Raw genomic sequence first — 22,479 nt, forward strand, 5'->3', positions numbered from 1 at the left:
ATAAATCTGTCATGCTTTTAGTAAATATTTCTCATAGAAAAGCCTTCAACTGGATTCCCAATTAACTGAGGGCAAGTGCTCCTTTAAGTGATATTCAGATATTTAATTGAGGATAAAAATGGGGGAAAGGGACACTTTAAAATGAGGCTATGGTCAGGAACTCAAATCCTTTTGAGAATCAAGGATGAATTACAAATAAATAAAGCAAAGGACTGATGAGAAACTTCAGAAGAGTGAAGACTGGCTGTCTGACCCACAGACACAGCCTTTATTCAGTATCAGTCAATGTAGGTTGTTGCCGCATTGGAATGTGGGCTCTGTATGGTCAGCTCTCCCACTTTCTCAAAAGAAACCAAAATCCTGATTTTGTGTGACATCTCCCAACTTTAAAATAATGGCACCTAATTCAGACTTTTGTTAAAGAAAAAAGATAAACTTTTTTATTTTAGATAGAGTAAGTGAGAGTGGGGAAGGGCAGAGGGAGAGAATATTCAAGCAGACTCCCTACTAAACGTGGAACCCGATGTGGGGCTTGATCCCATAACCCCTGAGTTCACGACTTGAATTGAAACCAAGAATCAGATGCTTAAACTACTGAGGCACCCAGGCCTCCCTAAACTTTTTTATAAGTAAGTTCTATGCCCACCGTGAAGCCCAATGTGGGGACTGAACTCACAACCCAAGATCAAGATCAGAGCTGAGATCACGAGTCAGATACCCAACCAAATGAGACGCCCAGGCACCCAAAACCATTTTTAACTCTAGGAAGGTCAAAAAGAACTTATTAACGGGCCAGATTTTGTGTATGACCTACTGCCTTAAAGTCTTATGAAAGAGCTATTTGGAATAGCTATTTTATTCTATTTGGAATAGAGCTATTTTTATTAGGATTTTTGCCCAGAAAAGATGGTTTGTATGCTTGTTTATGATTCAACAGCTTGACTCCCCCCCCACTGTTTTTTGTCTACACTTTGAATTTCTATACACGATAGGATTCTAATGTGATTGTACTGATGGTTTCTATAACCAGTTCTCCACCCCTCCAGATGTCAATGTTACAATTACGTGGTCATACCTGTGTGGCGTTCGTGACTCTAGAGTACTCTGTGATTTGGAAGCTCAATATAGAGTGAAAATTACAGGCTCGATCTAACAACAGCCTTCATAGAGTGGTATTATGAGCTTTAACAACATAAAATATCCTTACCGAAAGCTCTACTTAGAAGTGTAAAGAGTACATTTCTCCCATTTTCTGTTTGCATGGCTCTCCTAACACCATAGACTATTATGTCTACACACCTGACAATTAGATTGAATGAAGGTGAAGAAACTGACTTCTTGATTTAAAATTCTTCACAGTGAAGGAAAGACAAGGAAGGGTAAATTTTCATTAGCTATTCAGAATCAGCCTGGAATTGCCAACAGGGACAGGCAGATTCCCTTGAAGCCATATGCCTCAGGGTCAGTGGCTTTTCTGAACATGTTTCTATTAGTTTACCTTTCAGTGCTGTTCCTGTCTTTCCCAAACCAGTCCACCTCCAGTTCCTAGCTGCTCTCATCTGGTCTTTTGTCACTCCCATTAAAATTTTTGAGGACCACAGGTGCTACTGGCCTAGTGGCTATGCAAAGAGGAGTGCAGGGAATCAACCAGAGTGACCTGGACCACTCCCCTTACCCCCCTTTCCCGGTCATCTGTGATCTAGGAATGGGATCACTTTGACTCCCTATATGACAGTGGTGGCCTTATGGCTGGGCAGTCAGCTGCAGAAGACAATTATGTAAAATGAAAGAAAATATGAATATGCTGAAAAAGGTAGATTTCCTCTTTTGGTTTCATTCAATTGGTCACAGAAGGAAAAGCGACATTTTCTAGTTCTTGAAGCATGATGATGATATAAAATTAAAAATTTGTTTTCAGTGGTCTGAAAGTTGAGGATAGAATGTTAAGATAAGCACAATATTTTCTTTTCTTTTTTTTTTTTTTTTTTAAGATTTTATTTGTTTATTTGACAGAGAGAGATATATAGGGAGAGGGGACACAAGCAGGGGGCGTGGGAGAGGGAGAAGCAGGCTTTCCACTGAGCAGGGAGCCCAATGTGGTCTTCGATCCCAGGACCCTGGGATCATGACCTGAGCTGAAGGTAGATGCTAATGACTGAGCTACCTGGGTGCTCAGCACCGTATGATTTTCTAAGCTGCTATGGAAGAATTCATTTGAGCTTATATTTATTGCAATACTGAGGAACTATGCAGCTTGAATATCACAGATTCTTATTATTTATTTTCTGAGGGTGGTTGTATCAGTCATAAGACAAGAAACCATGCCAATTATTTGATTACAATGTCATATAAAGAGTTGTTAACCAGGAAGGAAGTCGTTACATAGATAGTAACTTGCAGGATAAAAAAAGAACACAACACTGTGAAGGAGACAGCAGGTATCATTCCTAGGGCTGATGTATCAAAGGGAAGAGGTTAGGATTAATCCTGTCTATTATGGAGCACGTGGAGTCCGAGAGTGAGCATAGGGAAAATGAATACAGAAAAGAGTGTTTGGAATACTCAGATAATGTTAATAATTGTCACAACAGATGCACTCTAGCTCCTTCCAAAGCTTGTGGAAAAAGTAAGTTTTTATTTCCATGAAACAAAATATGTCATTCAAATTTGTTCCCCAAAAACAGAATTCTAGGAAAGGAAGATCATGAATGAATTTCTTAAGGACCATTGGTTCATATTTATAGTTTCAATGTTTGTATTTCTGATTTTCAGGAAAAAGTATATGTTTAGTAAGTCAATTTTGCCCCCAAGGTGTACTATCTCAAAAAAAATTTTTTTTCGCTTTTCATAAAAGTAGACCCTAAAGTTTGAAATATCGCTATTAGAATTCCTTTTATGCTAAGCCAATGGCAGCTATTAAAATACAATGGTGTCTCATTAGATTTAGATTCTATTTATAGTTTTCATGCAAGGAAAAGACTGTTTAAAAGTGGCTACAATACAGTCAGATATTTATTTCTCTTATGTAAATAAAGGCCAAGGGTGACACTTGAGAGCTTGTATGGTGACTCCACCATTATTAGGGACTCAAGTCCATCCAGGTGTCTACTCCATCATGTTAGGAGTCACATGAATGTAATCTGGTCCATAATGGCTGCTAGATTTCCAGCCATCACGTCCATGTTTTAAGCATCAGTTTGAAGGAAGAAAAGAAGAGCACACTGTAGACACGTCTTATATAATTCTGCAAAGGGGCCTGCGACTTGAAGTTGGGAAATCATGTGCCCAGCTAAAAATTGGGGCTCTCTAAATCTGAGGAAGTTGGGCAAAGTTACTACTGGTGGGGGACTAGTTGTCTTTGCCAGACTGTGGGAGGGATATTACCTCATCAGTCATAAGCCTTGGTGTGAATAAGTCTATCAGCTCCTTTTTGAAAAAGGGAGAGTTCAAAAGTAAGGGAGACTAGTGAGCATATAAGGACACCAGGCAGGGGAGAATGGAGCCTGCTGAATGGGGTGGACGGAGGATATTGAAGACAAACCTCCTCTATTTTATGATTTTGCTCAGAGCCAGCACCAGCCTAACTCCATCTTTCTTAAGTATTCATTTGTCCATTTAAAGAATTTGGATTCTATACTAACAGGGAAGAGGGCATGCATTGCTTACATTCATTTTGTTTCAAAAGACTAAATTTTTTTAAAAGATTTAATCCTTTGATTATGCCCTTCCCCCCCACACACCTTTTTAAATAGGGAAACACCTTCTATGCCAAGATGGGTTTGGATTTCCATGGTTATTATATTCATCCTTGTGAGTGTCTCTCCCTTCTTGTGAACCCCAAAGGGCATGGAAAAATGGCATCATGTTGATAAAATGTGATGCCTTCCAAGACATTCTTTAAATATTCTATGTGCAAATATGGTCAAAATGGATAATTCAGACCAACTGGAGTGAACATTTCTCCACGGTTGCTTGGGGTAGAGCTGGCTGGCTTTGCAAAGTAGTTCTCTTTATAAACTCGCAACGTTGCTTTACGATGTGTCTATGTGGCAAGCCAGTTTCTTAAGTGATCTAACTGTATGTATTTAGTATTTTCCAGTACTTTTGCTTTTAGAACTAACATATAGGGGAGAGTGACTGGCCGTGCTAGGCTTTGCCAGAATCCTGGGTGGAAAGAAACAACACAAGACTCTCCGTTAGATGCTGTGGTTCCCAAAGATTTCACTTCTTCCAGCTACCTCCTCTTTCATATTTTGAAAACTTTAAGCACAGTAAGATAACAATTTTAGGAGGACATTGAAGGAGGAAAGAGATAGTGGAAAAATTTATTAAGATACAGTCAGGAATTTCATGACACCCTCAGGTTTGTTGCAGAGAAAATATGTATAGCAGGAAAATACCTGCACACTGCAAGAACCATCCCTAATTGAAATGATGAAGGGGCGGTGAAGGGAGCAACTGTCTGGCCTCTTGGGGCAGCTTTTGCTTTCACCCTGTGCTCATTATACCACCCCAGATCCCCCTGGCCCATTCCCATGTCTAGGAAATAACACAGACTTCTCCCAGGGATGTTGGTGTGATCGGGAATAGGATCTGTATTGCACAGGCTGCAGATGGCCAACGTCATCGAGAAAACCACTTTCAGCAAACTAAAATGAGCCCTGTTGCTTTGGGGAAGATGCTGTCTCCAGGAACCCCAATCTCGCTTTTCTGCTTTTTCCATCACAGGGGCTTGTTCCCCACACACCCATTCCCCCGCCCACTCCGTGCCCTGTTTTCCTCCTCCCTTTGACACTTCCTTCTCAAGGGCAGCATAAAGGCTGGTGGGAGCTTAGTTACCTTCCCATGAGACATATGCATCCTCCATTAAAACCGGGATAAAAACTAAAGAGAAGAAGCTCCGTTGGTAGAATCTAAGGCAGAATGAATCATGGAAAGAGCCGACTACTAGAGGCAAAGAGAGCTGGAAGGGGTTCCCAGTTCTGTCACTTACAGACGGACTGGCGTGGGCCAGTTTCTTGTCTTTTCTGACTCGTAGTGTCTTCACTTGTAAAACTGAAACAATCATACCTGCCTTCTTTTTGAGAATTAACTGAAACATTGTATATAACAAATTTGTACAATATCTGATGCATAGTTGGTATTCAGTAAATACTTGTCCTCTCACCTGATCCTAAGGGAGACAGGAGCTGCTGGGGTGAGTTATGGGGCCTCCCCAGTATTCTGATCTGCTGGGAGCCGTGTATGTGTGTGTTCGTTTCTGTGTATGTATATGTGTGTGTGTGTGTGTGTGAGAGAGAGAGAAACTGTGAGTAAGTTTAGGGGGAGTAAGGTTATGTAATTGCATTGATGTCTCCTGTCTTCTTAAGTTCTTTTGTTATCTGCAGCGTTCTGGTATGAAGGAAAATGGAAAGGAAACCCAGGATCCTTGATAAACAAGATGTCCGAACAAGGAAGCAGAATGATTTGAAGGTTATTACCCCCACATGCTGATTAAAACCTCATGAAATCATCTTCCTAGGTTCCTTCTGTTTTTTAGACCCCCTTTTTCCTTTGGATGGTGCCAGGCAGAGGACCCATTTTGTTTCTGTGAGCTTCATTTTCTGTGCTGGCTACCCTGGGGCCAGCATTCTTTTGTCACATGTGTTAATATCACTGTCTTAGGATCTGTCAAAATGAAGAATCGCTTGCTTTCTGTGCCAGAGCTGATCCGATAGTCTGTCTTATTTGCAAAGATCCAGACCTTCCTTGGCACCAAAATACAGAAACGAGGCATAGGTCTTAAAGCTCTTTTTGTCTTTCATCAAACACAATGCCAAGTGTTGTGATATTACCAGCAGCCTGAACTCAGGGGTCTCCTGTGGTCTGTAGGGTCCAGCCTCAGGTCAGGAGATGATCCCTTTGTGATGGGGGGGTTGGTGATACAGAGCCTCTCACCCAGACCCTAATCCCTCTTCAGGAAATGAAGGAGGCCCTAAAACGCCTAATGGTAATCTTTCTTGGACCCTAGAGAATAATCTTCACCCTGGGTGAAACTGACTCTTGCCTCTATCCAGGGTAAAAACTCCTTACCCTTCTGCCCATGATGAGATTTTATCAACCTGCCCTTCTGGTTTTTCAGGGAAAATCATGAGCCATATTTTTACAAAAATAATTTTGAAGATAGATAATATCCATCTTAATATCTAGTATGGAATATAATTATGTATGATTAAATATAATATAGTACATTAATGAATTATTATTGATAATTAACATAATTTAAATTTAAAATAATTTAAAATAATAAATAATAAATATAATGGATACTATAACAATATATATAAATATAAAGTATATTTATAGATAATAGATATTATCTACCTTCCATATTATAGTTATTATATATTATATATGATAATATATTCTGTAATACATAACTATAATATAGAAATAGATAATATTTATCCAATTGTATATTATTTGTGTTATCTAATATTAAAATTAGTATCTATATTATCTATCAGTATAGCTATAGATACAGATAGAGATAGAGATAATACAAGGAGCTAAGTACCATAGTTACATAAAGAACATCAAGCAAAATCTGAGCATCTTCATCCCCAGGAAAATCTATAGATAATTTACCAGGAAAGGTTGTAGGCCAAGGTTGCATTCTTGGTTTGACATCTATGGCCCCAATTTATTCACACTCCATTCCCATCATAAAGAAAAGTGGATACATGTTAGGTTATAAGAAGTTTACCCCCGGGCGCCTGGGTGGCTCAGTGGGTTAAGCCGCTGCCTTTGGCTCAGGTCATGATCTCGGGGTCCTGGGATCGAGTCCTGCATCGGGCTCTCTGCTCAGCAGGGAGCCTGCTTCCCCATCTCTCTCTCTCTCTGGCTGCCTCTCTGTCTACTTGTAATTTCTCTCTGTCAAATTAATAAAATCTTTAAAAAAAAAAAAAAAGTTTACCCCCTCTGTGGGTTTTCCTGATAACATTCATAATATCCACTATTGAATTCCTTAAGCTTAGGCTAATGGGCATTCATTAAGTCGGGCCTGTTACCATATCTTGAATAAAATACATATTATGACCAAAGATATTTGATCAATTATTTCAATAAAATTCGTTTCACTTGAGATAGTAAGATCTCTGCCTTTAATACCACAGGCTTCAGAGAACTGTCAAAAGGACCCATGACACTAAAAAGTTAAGAATGCTGAAGAGAGTAGAAAATGACTTTCTACATTATCAGCAGTTTCATTAACTGAGTTGTCACAGGTCTTAGTTCTGTCTTCTGTGGCCTCACCATCATGCCTCTGTTGGATTGTGCTGTGTGTGATTGTTGGTCTTTGGGCAGAATACTACTTTCAATACAGTAACAGTGCGATTCATAGTGGAAATTTTCTTCAAATTTATTTCAGCATTGACTGAACAGCTCTTAGGTGCTAGTTACTATCTAGCCAAAGAGGACACTAGGTCAAAAACATATATATATTACTGCTCTTTACTGACTTATGATCTAAGGGTATGTGTGCGAGTGTGTGTGTGTGTGTGTGTGTGTGTGTGTAATGAATTCTTGATTTATGTTTCCCCCACAGATCTTGGAGGCATCTGAGGTTTAATGAGGACTTTCCAGCATTCCAGACTGCTGCCCTGCAATGAAGCTGTGAGTCAGAGTCTCTGGGTCTAAGAAGTTGGCAACAATGTGGAACCCCAGGACAGCCAACCTGACTAACCTTCAGTCTGAGCAGAATCCCAAAATGAGTCTGGCCTGAAATCAGAGCAAGCCTAGAGAAAGACTTGCTTGTTGATGGAAACAGGAAAGGAGAAAAGGGTTTGCAACAAATTGCAGCAGGCTTTCCACCATTCTAAAGAGCCCACCTTCCTTCTCAGCCAGGCCCTTCTCTGTGGGGACTCCCATTCCAGCCTTTTGCCAGACACAGAGAATGTCAGTCATGCAGGAAAAATAAAGACAGGACCTCAGAAAACGAGACCTGGAACGGTAATACTCTCACAACAGTCCAGTAGGAGAATTATGTCAGAAGGTCAGCCCAGCCCCCCGGTGATCCCACCCCGCAGGCCTGGGTTCCGGGTGTGCTATATCTGTGGCCGAGAATTTGGGTCCCAGTCAATTGCCATTCATGAACCCCAGTGCTTGGAGAAGTGGCGGATTGAAAACAGCAAGTTGCCCAAGAACCTGAGGAGGCCAGAGCCCTCTAAACCTCAGCCTCTCGGGGGCAGCGGGTCCTACGATCTTCAGGCAGTGAACGAGGCAGCGTTCCAAAGTTCCCAGGCTCAGCTGCTGCCCTGCGAATACTGCGGCCGCACGTTCTTGCCAGATCGGCTTCCCGTTCACCAGAGAAGCTGCAAGCCCAAGGATGATGGGACCAGAGCACCAACCCTCAGCAGTTCTGATGATGGTGCTGGTCCCAGGAAGGCTGCTGGTAGCATCCCCATCCGACCACAGACTCTCACCTGCTATATTTGTGGTAGGGAGTTTGGCACTCTGTCCCTTCCCATTCACGAGCCCAAATGCCTGGAAAAGTGGAAAATAGAAAATGACCGGCTCCCCAGGGAGCTCCGCCGACCACTCCCACAGAAGCTTCAGCCACTTCCCACCGGACAGTCCAACCAAGAGGGGCCAAGTCAAACCCAGCTGGTGCCCTGTCCAAACTGTGGCCGGACCTTTGCCCCAGACCGCCTTCTGGTACACCAGAGGAGCTGTAAAGTTCAACCTAGTGGGCCAAAGATTCAGGATTTAACCTTAGGGAGTAAAGATGCCCTAAAAGAGTCCGCTAAGTCCAAACAGCAAAGGAACATGGCGGCACCCACGGTGACTGATAAGGTAATTCATGCCTCATGAGATGCATTGGGTGGACCCATGGGTACATTGAGAGAAAACTATCCTCAGGGGATATGAAAGAAATGAGAGAATCAGAGAAAACTATCCCCAGAATCAGCTGCCTCAGCCCCTAGGATAGTTTCTTTCAATGTCTTGCCTCTGCCTCAGTGCAGCCTGTCCTGGTTGACCAGTGTCGGACCCTCTATCTTGGTTGGCAAAGTTGATCTAAAAACATCCCTGCCCAGTGGGTTTGTAGTCCTCTTCCACTCTGCCTCCTCAAAGAAAGAGAGATGGACGTCTTTCTTCCCTGATTCCTCATACCAATAATCCTTGGGAGAGACTGTTATTTGAAAATGAGTCATTAATGCTGTGTCTACATTGCAGAGATATAATTCCCATTCCAACAGCCAATATTTATTACCGGTTTATTTTAGTCATCTACCTTAGGAATTCGTTCTTGGCAATGCCGGGTTATGCTGAGTTTATCTTACTAAAATAGAATCTGTGTCAAAAACCCCAAATGACTTTAGCAATAATTAGGCACTGGAGCCCTCACAGAAAGAGACGTGTTCCTCCAATAGCATGTTTTCTTTTAACATGATTATGATATGCGGGACGTAAGCCCCAGGGCACACCCTGAACTGATGAGGTGTGGGTTCATGGTTTTGGGAAGGGCTCAGTTCCCGCTGCTGCTCTGTGTCCTGTGTTTGGGCTGGCCAGCAGGCACTGCTCCCCACTTGGGGACTTGGGAATAAGCATGACGCCGTGGGTCCCTAACCTGTACGGTGAAGTATTGTTTACCGGAAGGTTCCCCATCAACCATAACTGGGCAAGAATGCTTATGAGGTTGACTCCCCATAAGCCATGGTCCTTGTGCTTTGTCCTGCCATTAAGCCTGGGTGGATGTGACTACACCGTTCTGTCATACCTTACAGGATGTCAAATCATGAGAAATAGGTAAAAATCTTTTCTCTATGGTTTGCTACCTAGAACACCTCACCTGTAGGGATGCTCTCTCTTTTTTTTTTTTTTAATGTAGGCTCCACCCCCAGTGTGGGGTCAAACTCATGAGCCCGATATCAAGAGTTACATTCTTTACTGACTGATCCAGCGAGGCACCTCTCTCTTTCTTTCTTTCTTTCTTTTTTTTTAAGATTTCATTTATTTATTTGACATAGAGAGATCACAAGTAGACAGAGAAGCAGGCAAAGGTGGCGGGGGGGGGGGGGATGCAGGCTCCCGGCTGAGCAGAGAGCCCAATGCAGGACTCGATCCCAGGACCCTGAGATCATGACCTGAGCCGAAGGCAGCGGCTTAACCCACTGAGTCACCCAGGTGCCCAGGCACCCCTTTTAATGGATGGTTTGGGGGAAACAGGTTACCCAAGCTCTTCTAAAAAGATTAAACCAGAAGGACTGGGGGTTGGAGGACAGGAAGCAGCCTTTTGTTTTTTTACTTTTTACTGCAACTTTTCTTCCTTACTTTTGTATTGCATTACATTGGCAGTCTTCTAGTACTTTTCTCTCACTTTCGTGTTTAAAATGAAGTGATTAGAAACTTACTGGTTTAAAAGATTCCAAGACTATGACCATAAAGCCCAAGAGTCAGACTAAGAGAGGCTGGGCGAGTTTTCCGATGAACACTGAAGAAAGAATCGTTAGTTTCTGTACCGAAATCAAAACCCACACTCTTATGTGTGGCATGAGCTGCAGGCTGGTCTCATAAACATGATCTGCTTTTCCCATCTCCTGGCTATTGCTTTTCTTCCAAAATGTGTGGGGTCTGGATTCAGAGAACACAAGAATCCGTGTCTCAGGGCCACGAGTCGGCAAGTCCATTAGCTCTCTGACTCGCAGCCCTGTTTCCTGAGTGCATGCATTTGCTTCACATGTTCTCAGTACAGATCTCGAGATAGGGAAGAGCGTGGTCAGGATTCCTGTGCTCCTTGTTGTAACACATACTTCGTGCCAAGAGGCTGAGCACAGCGTGTTCTCACTCAGTCGAGACTGCTGAAAGAGGCTGGCCCGGGCTCACGGCTTCCCAGGAAGACCCCTCCTGCCTCAGCCAGGCATCTGGGGGGGAGATGTCAGAAGAAGAGGCCACAGCGGTGGCCCTCGGTGACTCAGGCATTTAGATCAAAGCAGGGGCTGTCCGTCAGAACAAAGGCATCTGGAGGACATGGCTGTGTCACAGCACCACCAACCCTGCCCCTGGACCTGAGGAGCCGCAGGGCAGCGGGAAGTTGGCGCTCATGGCTGTGAGACGTGTGCTGGCCCGTTTGGGGACCACACAGGCTTTCGTGAAGGGCATAGGAAGGTCATCCAACATAGGGTCCTTTTCGTTGCCAGACTTAAAGCAATCTTGCATGAATTAAAATGGAGAAAACTGGTAGGCTTCAGAGAGGCATAAGACCTCTTGAAGCAGCGGACTTGATTTCTTCCCTAGAAGAGGTATTTGCCATTCCACAGTGCTTTTCACCAGGAAACCTCTCCCAGGCAGTGTGGTTTTCTCTTTCAGTTATGATTTGATCTATTGCTGTTTTTCTTCCTTTGTGTCATTGAAAATTTAGAAGTACCATTTCTTTGTATCATTCAAAATTGAAATATGATGGAAAATCATCCATTTCCCCTGAAGATCACTGCCTTGTGCACGATTAGATCTCCATATTTCATCTGCCGGTGACAGCCGACTTTTGGCTTTGGCACAGGCCCGTTCTTGTCGCGCTTCCGATGTGCGCTGCTTCTCTTGTCAATCAGATTCTAGAATCCTTGATCTGATGGCGGATCAGCTTCAGAGCTTGCCTGGTGCTCCTAGAGGGCTCAGTCTCGTAGAGAATTCCGGTGAGGGAGAATATTTTCAGCACCGTGATTGCGGGGCTTGGAAAACAATTCACTCCGGTCGGGCAACAATACTGTTCCGCAGGCAGAGTGAATGACGCGTCTGCTCAGAGTGTTCCTCCAACATAGACTGGCTCAGTTCTTTTATGACACAGGCGCTGCTGTTACCCTTCAATCAAACCCAAACGCAAATAAATACCGCCTGAGACGAGTTCTTCTCCGAGACTTCCGCGGGCATTTTGCTCTAGCTCTGCTTTGCCCGCTAACCACCTCATGAGCTTGAGTTAACCTGTTGTGTCTCCTCCAGAACACAAGGCTGCATTTACCCTTTCTGATCTCACAGGCGAGCTCTGAAGGACGCTAAGCAGTATGTAAGCGGGATAAAACCCTGAGTGAAGATCTTTATTTCGAAGGTGTGACGGCTCTGGGGTCGCTGCACCTGCATTATTATATGGTTTCATGAACTGAATCACCCTTTCTTTCTTTCCTCCAAAAACAAATGGAAAGGCTGCATAAGCGATCTCCACATTAGCAAGATCTTAAAAGTGATGGTACATCCAGATGAAGTTTCGATGCCTAATACGGAAACCGATAGATTATCCTTTTAAATGTTAATATTGCATTTAGTTTGTCTATTAAATTTTGTCTCTTTAGTAAGCCTACTATTTTAGTAAGCAATTTCCTAAGTGAAGCTGACGGATACAATAATAGAGGTCATTACTGCTCTTGATTTTAATATGAATGAATAAATTTTAATGCTAACATTTTAATATTTGGGGGAAAATGTTGCCCTTTTCTAAAATCCGATCATCTTTCACTCTTTGATTTCAGGCCCTTTCTGGCTAATTGGAACACAGATCAGTAGTTAACTAAATATCACTACAAACCAAAATGAGGCCTTAGTCTCATTATCTTTTATTGGTTAGATAATGCTTGGGGTTATTTTCTTAGAATTCTGCTTGTGACCTGTGAAACATTATTCCTAAAAATCCCATACTATATTATGAAATAAGCGCTCTTTAGGGAAATCATCTCTTTCCGTAAATGATTCTCTCTGAATCTAGTTTTAAGCTACCTTTGTCATCCTAGATGTTTAGGTTTGAACTAAGAGCCCATCAGACACATCTCTAGCATCTGGTGCTGCCATCTGGTGTTTTAAAGTAAGGTGTCTGTGCTGTCAAAAATACTACTGTTCTCCTGTTACCTCCAAATATATTAGAGAAGGTGTCCTTATTATAGATGCACATTGGCATCTACTGGGTTAGAAATATCTGGAGTTTAGGTAAAAGCACAGAAGAAAGGAAACTGACTTTTTATTGAGTACCTTTATGATCAGCCCTATGTATGCATGGTTTCCTTTGAATTTTACCATAACACAGCTACAGTTTTCCCACTTTCCATCTGGGGACACGGAGGTGAAACAACCTGTCCAGAGTCACCCAGTGGGTTTGCTAGTGGGTGTCAGAACCAGATCTGATTCCAAAGACCCTATCTTTTCAAGTCTAAGAGACACAGTATGTGTGAGATACAAAAAGGGTATAAGTGTTAAGTCCAACAGAGGATAGAAGTGTGTTTATTCAGCAAATATTTGTTGTTAGGCATTGGGCTGAGTCCTCAACAGAGAGTCCTAAAAAAGACACAGTTGTTGATCTCATGGAATTTTTATTCTTACGGAGGAAATAATAGGAACTAAATATAGAATTCCAAATTGTGATATGGCAGTGTCTAATGGTGGGAGGTTGACATACAGAATCTTGGTTAGAGAAATCCTCTGGGAGGAAGTGATACGTCAGCTGCACCATGACAGGTAAGAAAGAAGTAGCCAGGAGTAAAGATGTGGGGAGAAGGGAATAGGGAGAGGAAGAGACATTTTGGCCGAAGCTCATGTGGGCAGAGCTTGATGAGGCATACAAGACGAGGCTGTAGAAGCAGTAAGTCCCTGAAGCTGCCCAGCGAACAGAGGTCATCCGTTGTGTGGCTCTTGAGGGGGTCCAGCTGAGAGAAGATGAAAGCTTGGCCAAGCGCGTTGATAGCCAAGATGGAGATAAGGTGTAATAGACATAATTTGATGGCAGTTGGGATGTTGGAAGTGTTGAGGAAGGGTCAAATGTGGCTCCCAGACTTCTGGTTTGAGTAAATGCTCTGGTGCCATTTTCTAAGATAAGTCTGGAGTCAGGGGAGGATCTTGAAGGTTAAGACCAATAGCTCCTTTCTGGATGCAGCAAACTCAAAGTCCTTGTGAGAAATCTAAGTGGGTAAGTCAGGCTGAATATAGAAGTCTGGACCTCAAAAAAAAAAATTGGACTGGGGTATATATTTGTGCATTATTAATATATATTGAAAGTCATCAGAAGGAGTTGTGGTTTGGAAAAGGGAGACGCCAGGCTGAGCCCTGAGGCATTAAATGATGTAGTGGTTAGAGGAGAAGGAGCTGGAGAGTGAGAGCAGAAAATGTCACAAACAAGGGTGTGGAAAGCAGTGTGGGATGCTGAGAGGTGGCGTAGGATGAGGGCCAAAAAAATACCTGTTCAACTTGGCAATGTGGACTGAGTCTCATAACCTTGGAAAGGACACATTCCGTGTAGTGCTGGGGGTTCCAGAGTGTGTGAATGATAAAGATCGTGTCCTTGGGGTATTGTTGCTGTGAGCATCTTTGCCACAGACATCTTTGTCCCAAGTACTTTGCTGCGGATATTTTCACCGTGTAACGCCTGGGCTAAACAGCAATTTGGCCATAAAAGACAAAATAAGTGGTTGACAGTTTGGTTTCATTTCTTCACTGACAAAGTTTCAGTTTTTACATGATATAAATCTTACCTAACCCTCATAAAGCTCCATCCAAGGACAAACAGACGTCGTGATCTTAAAATAGTGAATAACACCACCATATGCAGACTTGATAGAAAATAGAGTGATAAAACTTACTCAAAGTGTGAAAAAAGAGAGTGGGAAGCCAGATTATATACTGTACTCAACCATACAAGAAAATGATAATATGTCAGTGACAATGAAAACCAAGCCCAGCAATGCATGCGTTACAGCATGAGCATTTCTTTCACATTTCCCATAGAACTTTGGAACATCTATCGACAGACATGTGACAATATGCCAAGAATGAACAGTGTAGAAGGCTTTCACGATGCAATTCAAAGCTCAGTTTCAAATATGCATCCTTGTATTAGGAAAACTAATACCTCTCTGAAGGAAGAAATGAATACTTTTATTTCTTTTTATGTTTCATTATGTCCTTTTTACTGTCCCTCTTTTATTTTTCATTGTTTTATCCTTCATGTCAAAATTGCCTTACCGCCCATTAGGTATGCAGCAAAAATGCTTGCGAAAGATGCTTACATTGAAACTACCTTGAGCCAGTCACAGGAGGGTGCGTTTTGAAACGTTGGCCTTGGAAGACCAATGGGTGGGCTAGAAATAGAGATGGCACATTAAGAGAGGTTTCTATAGGAGATGGGAAACTCTAGAACATATATGAATGTTTAGGATCCTGATTCAGTGGAGAGAGGGGGTTGAAGATGCAGGAGAGGTCATAGGGGCAAGTGTGAACCCTGGGGAAGAAACACGCAGTAGCAGGTGAGATCCTAGCACACCGGGAGGGTAGGGTTTGACAGGAGACAACACTTACTCATGTCCAGAGGAGGTTGGAATGCAGATAAGGCAAGTTTGTAGGCTGCTGGTGGGAAGATGAGGTAACTTGGATCTGTTCACTTCTATCTCATGTTTTCTCAATGAAATACCAGTCAAGCCTATCAAGCCCATCAGATGAGAAAAAGAGGCAGAGGGAGAAAAAGTTTGATTTTAAGAGTCTGCTTAGTCATTTGTCTCTTCATGCCTTCAGTTAGACTGAGTTCCTGAAACCAAGACTAAGACGAGGCTCCTGGAACCATTTACCTCTATGATTCCCAAACACAAGAATGTCTTGGAAGTCTTCGGAGATGGTAGATGAAACATTCAGCGGGATCCTTCAGGGGATTCTTAGCCTTATAATCCTCTTAAGTGGCCTTAATTCACCACCTCAGCTGTGTTGATGTCATGAAGACCAGCATCGACCTCACAAACTGCCCCTGATGATGCTGAGAGCTGGACCACTAATGTCCAACTCCATGTGCCATTTCTTCATCTTTCCTTGGTGCCAACCATGCCCGCATACCAGGGAAGCCATTCTTGGATCCCATGACTCTCAGGTGTACCAAGCACAACTGTAAGGTAACCAGACCAGTTCTCTTCTGCATTCTTGATTCTAGAAGCCAGCCCCAAGGAATCTGTGCTTGTATATCATGTGTGGACTCTGTGTGTACTGAGGGTGGGGGAGTTACAAATTTCAGAGTAACAGCATCATCCGTGAGATTGAGGTATCACTTCCTAATATGAAAATATGAAGAGTAATGCTCGTCTGTACCAATGACAGTTTAACATAATTATTTTTTAAAATCAGCTTCAAATTATAATTGTACATATGGTAGCAGAGACCCTAACAGGGTTACCTCATCCAGAGCCCAAAGACAAGAAATATTAGGTAGTTATTGCACTGGTGTTCCAATATGTGGCTTTCTGCTCTTATATTTGTATAACAAGTATACTGACTGTCACCTCTGTGAGAAGAGGGTATCATATAGAATAAATTCTAATATTAGTCAGTCCTAAAATTGGCAAATCTACAACACGCTCCAGTCTCAAAACAATTAATCCAGCTTAAATAATTTCATACACCTTTATGTGCTTGCTTTTCCCAGTCATTTCCGTCTCCCTACTTCCAGCCCCAAGCAGACATCCGTATTTTCTGATTGTCGATACTTAGTAAATTGTTGTGTAATGACTGAATGGATATGCATAGTTCTTAGAAATCCAAATTCCAGGATCAACAACCAACATCTCTCCCAAGATTCTTAGAACTTCACCAAAGGCAATACAACCTTGAAAAAGTTCTTCCTGAAACAGAGGTGATTCTCCCATGAGCAGAATCTCACTGCTAAATCATTAGACAAAAGTTCAGCCTCTGACTTGGGACTCTGTCTCTTGCTTTCTCTTTATATGGTATAATTCACCTCCTTCTTACATCTACTTCCCTTTCAAATATTTACCACGATGAGGTTGAGTTACTTACTAAGAGATGTCCTAGAAATTGAAGGAGGGCCTAATATTCCCAGGAACTCAAGAAGTTTCCAGTATTTCAATATATCAATATTCTAATATTCCTCTTTGGCCTCTCTCTGAGCTGCAGAGCCTGTTATTATATAAGATGGAGACAAATCAAGCATTGGAAATAACCCAGCTTCCAAGTTCCAGGTCGGATAGTATCTATGATTTGCTTTTTTTCTCTCTAACTGTAAAACCTGGGAAAAACTGAATGGCTTTCTCTGTTTGTGAGTTTTTCCTCCCTTACTCCTGTTGCTCCCTTGATGGTTCATTTTACCTGTGACCTGAAAGTCTTTGAGGGCCACAGGTCAGGTCTTTTGCAAAACAGAGAAGCACCAGAACCAAACACCAGGGACATCTTCCAGCCGTTTACTTCAAGGAAAGTCAGTCTTGATAATAATTTGGCAAGAGACTTACTTGATCATACACCTCACCTTCTAACCAACATCCTTCTAAAACATCAGGAGCAAAAACAGTTTTATCTCAAATGTGAGAAGAAAAAGAAGGAGGAAGAGGAGGAGGAGAAGAAATAACTTCAGCCAAGAATCTGTATTCCTTTTAGAAGCAGAGACCAATTTGGAATTTGTTCTTTGACTTACATTTTTCAGCCTTGTATCTCAGGATGAGCACTTAAATAACTAAAATGCTAAGCCTATATTCCAAATACTAGTAGCTTGTTTTTTAAAAAAATCAGTACATGCAGATACTTGAATATTAGCAGCCCTTCCAAATGATTGGCGAAGTCTTTCTTATCATTCAAAGGAGCAAAACAAAACTCCAGATCATAAGTAACAGACTCTAATAGTGGGCCAATACACAGGCTGGGTCGGAAAATTCCTTAACGTGGCATCCAGTGATTTCCAAAAACAATTCTGTTTCAAACAACGATCCTTCCAGATGTGACATTTGGGTAGAATTGTTTGAAAACACCAGAAGGAAATGTGAAATACCAGTGGTTTCTAGACAATCAAATTGCAATTGTTGTGGTTTCAGACGGAGCTATACTGTTTCTCCTATACATTAAAATGCTATTTATACTTTGCATGTGTATGGAGTGCCCGAGGGAACGGAAACTTAATTATACACATTCAGTCTCCATCAGGTTTGTTGGAATTATGCTTTAAATGGCCGCAGGCAAAATTCTGACTTTGAGAATGGAGTCTCTGATGAGCCGGTCTCATATTCTGATCTCATTCTACTTGGTAGCGCCTTGTGTACACTCCCTGTCTCTACCAACCCTCACCTCTAGATATCGTTGGAAGGAGCTTGGGAGAATCCGAGAAAATCCTTCACAGGAAAATCTTTCATAGGATTATCCGCATTTTTGAAAGAGGATCTGGAAGGAGGGCGGTGTTCAACCCAAAGGAAAGAACATTCAAGGTAGTCCAGAGAACAGATGGGGGAATTGTGCTGGTTTCTCTCAAATCCTACCCAGTGGCTGATTCTGCAGACAAATAAGACTGAGCATGGTGCTCTGCTAACCTTTGATGACCTTACCTCTACCATGTTTCTAGAAGCAGCTGGAATCAGACAGACCTGGAATCTGCTAATAGATGAACAATGAACTCACAGAACTTTGAACCAATTAATTTCTCCAGCTTCTATTCCCCTACTGTGAGAGGCTGAAATGAAAGCTCTCCCACACAGGACCCAAGATGGTGTCTGACAAATCGTCCCTTCACAGTGGCAGGGGCAGAAGAGCTACTCTCTGAGGGAAAACAAGCTTCACTACTTATTAACTACTCTGTGCCTCAGTTTCCTGATCTGTAAAACAGGGCTCTGAGTCCTGCCCAGGGGATTAGAATGAGAACTATTAGAATTAAAGCATATTAAGTGCTTAGTACAAGTCCTGGAACTTAGAAAGTGTTGGAGCATGATTAGCAGCTACTTGGTCAGATATTCTCAATATTGCAATGTTCCTAAGGATTTCTACAAGAGCTTTTGTCGTTTTCTCCACACAGATGGAGGAGAAAAACTTGCCCTCTTATTTCTCCATCCGAACTTTCTGCCTTTTCTGATACGCTTTGTGCACTTAACCACAGACATTTCAATTATTTGGCCCTGGTGGAAGGAATCAGGCGTGTGGAAAATCTAAAACATCCATGAAGACCCAACTCCTCTATGTTTAATTTTGTTGTGCAGAAAGAGGAACACGGTCAATGGCATGACACCCATCCAGAGAGCCTCAGAGTCCCTCAGCCTCGGGCAGGACGTGCCCTGCTTTTGACAGCCAGTGATCAGGAGTGGGGAAGCAAAACATCCTCCGGCAAGCAGACAACTTGTGGGTCATGCCCAGTTCCCGGGCACATGGTTACTATGTGGTCTTGGAAACCATCCTCAGCCTTTAAAGTAAAAACTTCTTCAGACCTCGGGATGGGTGTCAAGACTCCAGTTGAGTTCTGTTGGAATTGCCTCAGGGCTAAATTCAAAGAAAACAGGGAATTCTTGTTGTGACCATCTGTTAATTTTCACTGCACATGCTTTAAAAACAAATAAACAAACAAAAACAAAAACAAAAACACCTCCCCTGTGACCTGGAGGGTTTTGAATTCCACAGCCTGAGATTCAGTCCTTTGATTCCCAGCTAAAACGCAAAGATTTTATAGATGAATAACAAACCCTCTTTAGCTATTGGCACATGAATGCCCATTAACCACAAGTTCAGGTCATCTCTTAGAAATGAGATAGAAGCCAAATACCTTTGATTGGAGAGAGGTATAGGGAGATAGCTACTCAGGGCCTTCCCCTCCTCAAGTGCTTTCAGGATTTGGGTAGGCTGCCTGGAAGGCAATAGGGAGTGGTGGAGCCTGTGGTATTTTGGAGAGTAAGTCCTCCTCAAAGATATCATATTTAACACTTTTAAGAACCTCGTGCTGGTCAAGTACAACAAGACTGTCTGTTGACTAAGATGGTCATTGGTCCATTGGGTTACAGTCAGAGATCCAGAGTATGAAGCAGAGGGAAGGGAGTTCTGGGGGGGTAGCCTGGCTAAGATGCTGCGAAGGGGACAGCCTGAGTCGTGAAGGACCCATGAAGGGATGCACGTAGTTGCATGACAGTTGAGAGCAGGAACCGCTGGCATTCCATGCCTGAACACAGGGTAACTTACCACAGCAACCAGCTGTCATTTGGATCACCTGTGGGAGTCACCAAAACAAGGAGGCTGTTCTTGTGAGTCAAACATCCAGGAGCCAAACCTAAGAATTTTACAGGACTACAGAAAGTACAGGACCCTAGAGAGATTCCACAATCTGGAGAGTAGTTTTTAGAACTTTGAGTCTGAGTTTAAACATATTAGTGGGTGAAGAGGTTAAAAAATGCTTCCTCCACTCAGTGGGCTCCTTTGTCACCCAGACTCTGCTTTTGACTAACTTCACACGGAGTGGGTCCCGGGCATGCCACAGAGGGACCTGTCCACCTGACCTACTGTCCCGGAGAAAGAGCTTAGGAGAAAGTGAAAATATATTTCCCAAGAAAAGGTAGGGAATGAAGTATGGTTATCCCAACTATTGGGACCAGCATGGTGTCTGGCACCTGGCCTGTAACCAGAAGATTCTTCCTGAGCAACAGTATCTGGGCTACCTCGAATCACCTCCAGACAGACAGCCCATTCCTCCAGATGCATTTCCACATAGGGTAGGTCTCAATCTTCCAAAAGCCTGTGCTTTTAGGAGGTGTCTCTGGGTGCTTTCTGTTCACAGTGCGACTTCGGTATCAATATTTAGAACCTCAATGCTCTCCTGGCTTTTGTAAAGTTGAAAAAAAGCTGATGAAACCCAGATATTGACAGACTAGCCATACTGTGCTCGTTTCCGGTCTTACTCCCAGAAACAAAGTACACGTCAACATATAGACTAATGGTCTACGGCCAAGTCTTGAGACAGGCAAGATTGCCATGCTTATCCCTCCCATGGTCATTACTTTTTAATTTTGCATCTTGTAATTTCTACCATTACAGATTAATGATCACAACCAGATGGTTTGAAAACATGTTAAGGCGGGGCACCTTTCTCTAATGTACTTATCAAAGTCATGGTTTAGACCGATGGAGAGTGTTTCTTTTTTCAGGATGTTCTCACCTCTGGGTTCCTTGATTCCTCTTTGACTCTCAGGTTAATGAACGTCCCCAAATGGACACAGGACATATGGCTGTTTTGATGCAGGGATGTTATGATGCAACCTTAAAAAAAGGACAATAGGGACACCCAGGGCACTCTTAACCTTGGTTAAGAGTCTGCCTTCAGCTCAGGTCATGATCCTCAGGGTCCTGGGATCAAGCCCCACGTTGGGCTCTCTGCTCAATGGGGAGTCTGCCTCTCACTCTTACTCTTCTTTTGTACTCTCCCTCTGTCTCTTCCTTTCTCAAGTAAATAAGAAAATATTTAAAAAATAAAAATAAAAAAGGGCAATTAAATTACTGCATTTTTAGTTTCATTTCCAAGTAACGCATGAAGCATGTTCCTTGGAGGAAAAAGGCAGGCATTTCATTAACATACATTTTTGGCCATAAAATGATATCTTTTACATTTTGATGTGGTTGCTTCGGCACAGCCCCACTTAAATGACCTCCTCAAAAGGAACAGGCCAACAGCTTTCATGACGGCAAAGAAATCCAGCAAACGTCTGCTTCCCAGTGCATGAACGTGGGAGGCTTCCTCTGTTCTCTAGTGGCCTTCTAGAACCAAAGCTCTCAGGACTGTCTCTCTCTCTTTCCTCTTGAGGGGAATGAACCGAGAGATGATAACTGTAGGCTGCAAGGAGGTCAAGGACATAGCCAAAGGAAATGCAAAGGCATGGATAGTTTGAAGCAAAGAACGCCTTTGGATATCCCTGACATCACCTGCGGAAAGTGACTGAACTGACCTGTGTCCTTTGTGCACTCTCTCTCTCTCTGACTCTTTCTCTCTCTCTCACACACACACACACTCATATACTAAAGGACTTTGAAGTTCCTTTTACTAGAAGATAGAAACTGGCATGAGTGATGTTCTCAACAGACCAGATGCCACGCATATGGGCACGGGGGAATAGCCCTACTTTCAAACTACTCATCCCTGTCCCAGAGCAAGGGCCTGACAGTCTAGAATTGGACTTTCCTGAATGAAATTATATGTGAACGGGGTTGCTGCTCCCCAGTGCATTGTCCCTCTTAAAAATGTCGATGTTCAGGGTGGGGGGGGTACTCAATAAAATGTTTTCTAATTCTCTCTAGTTCTTTTTCTTTTTTCATTTTTCTTCCATGATATTTTTTTTTCTCTTTTCAAGAATTTCTTGGGAGACAAATTAAAAGCGTGCAAACCTAGACATCTTAACAATAGTCTCTAGTGCCCGGCAAACGTCGCTCTAAAATACATCATTTGATTCTGTGATTTCCTCTGATGGGGTGTACTGCTGACTTGAAATTGACTGCAATCCGTGGTCACCACAAAGCAAAGTGCTCCCCCAAACGAGGTCTGCATGAGTGGTTTTTAACCAGCTTTACTGAGGAATGAAAGACAAACAATAAACTACGTTCATGAAACCCACGCAACTCAATGGGTTTTGACAGTTTTATATACCTGTTACATCACCACCGTAATCAAGACACAGAACATTTTCATCACCCTGAAGATTCCTTATACCCTTCATTCTTGCTTCTACCTCCTGGAGACCCCTGATTTGA

The 22,479-nt window shown here is 42.6% G+C and overlaps 1 protein-coding gene across 6 annotated transcripts in view; it reads left to right on the forward strand.

The window, feature by feature from the left end:
* The window catches only part of ZNF475 (zinc finger protein 475), a 57,823-nt gene that overhangs the window by 18,621 nt on the left and 16,723 nt on the right, over positions 1 to 22,479 (forward strand). For 4 of the 6 annotated variants that reach the window (XM_082723393.1, XM_082723395.1, XM_082723396.1 and 1 more), the window contains one exon: positions 7,586 to 8,832. In XM_082723393.1, the coding sequence (XP_082579519.1) occupies positions 7,798 to 8,832 (1,035 nt within the window). In that variant the 5' untranslated portion in view covers positions 7,586 to 7,797. Of the gene's footprint in view, positions 1 to 5,387; positions 5,473 to 7,585; positions 8,833 to 15,652; positions 15,888 to 22,479 lie in introns of those variants that run through there. The other 2 variants (XM_082723394.1, XM_082723398.1) reach the window with 2 other exon arrangements.

Source organism: Mustela nivalis, assembly GCF_964662115.1.
Source record: "Mustela nivalis genome assembly, chromosome: 3".
NCBI lineage: Eukaryota > Metazoa > Chordata > Mammalia > Carnivora > Mustelidae > Mustela > Mustela nivalis.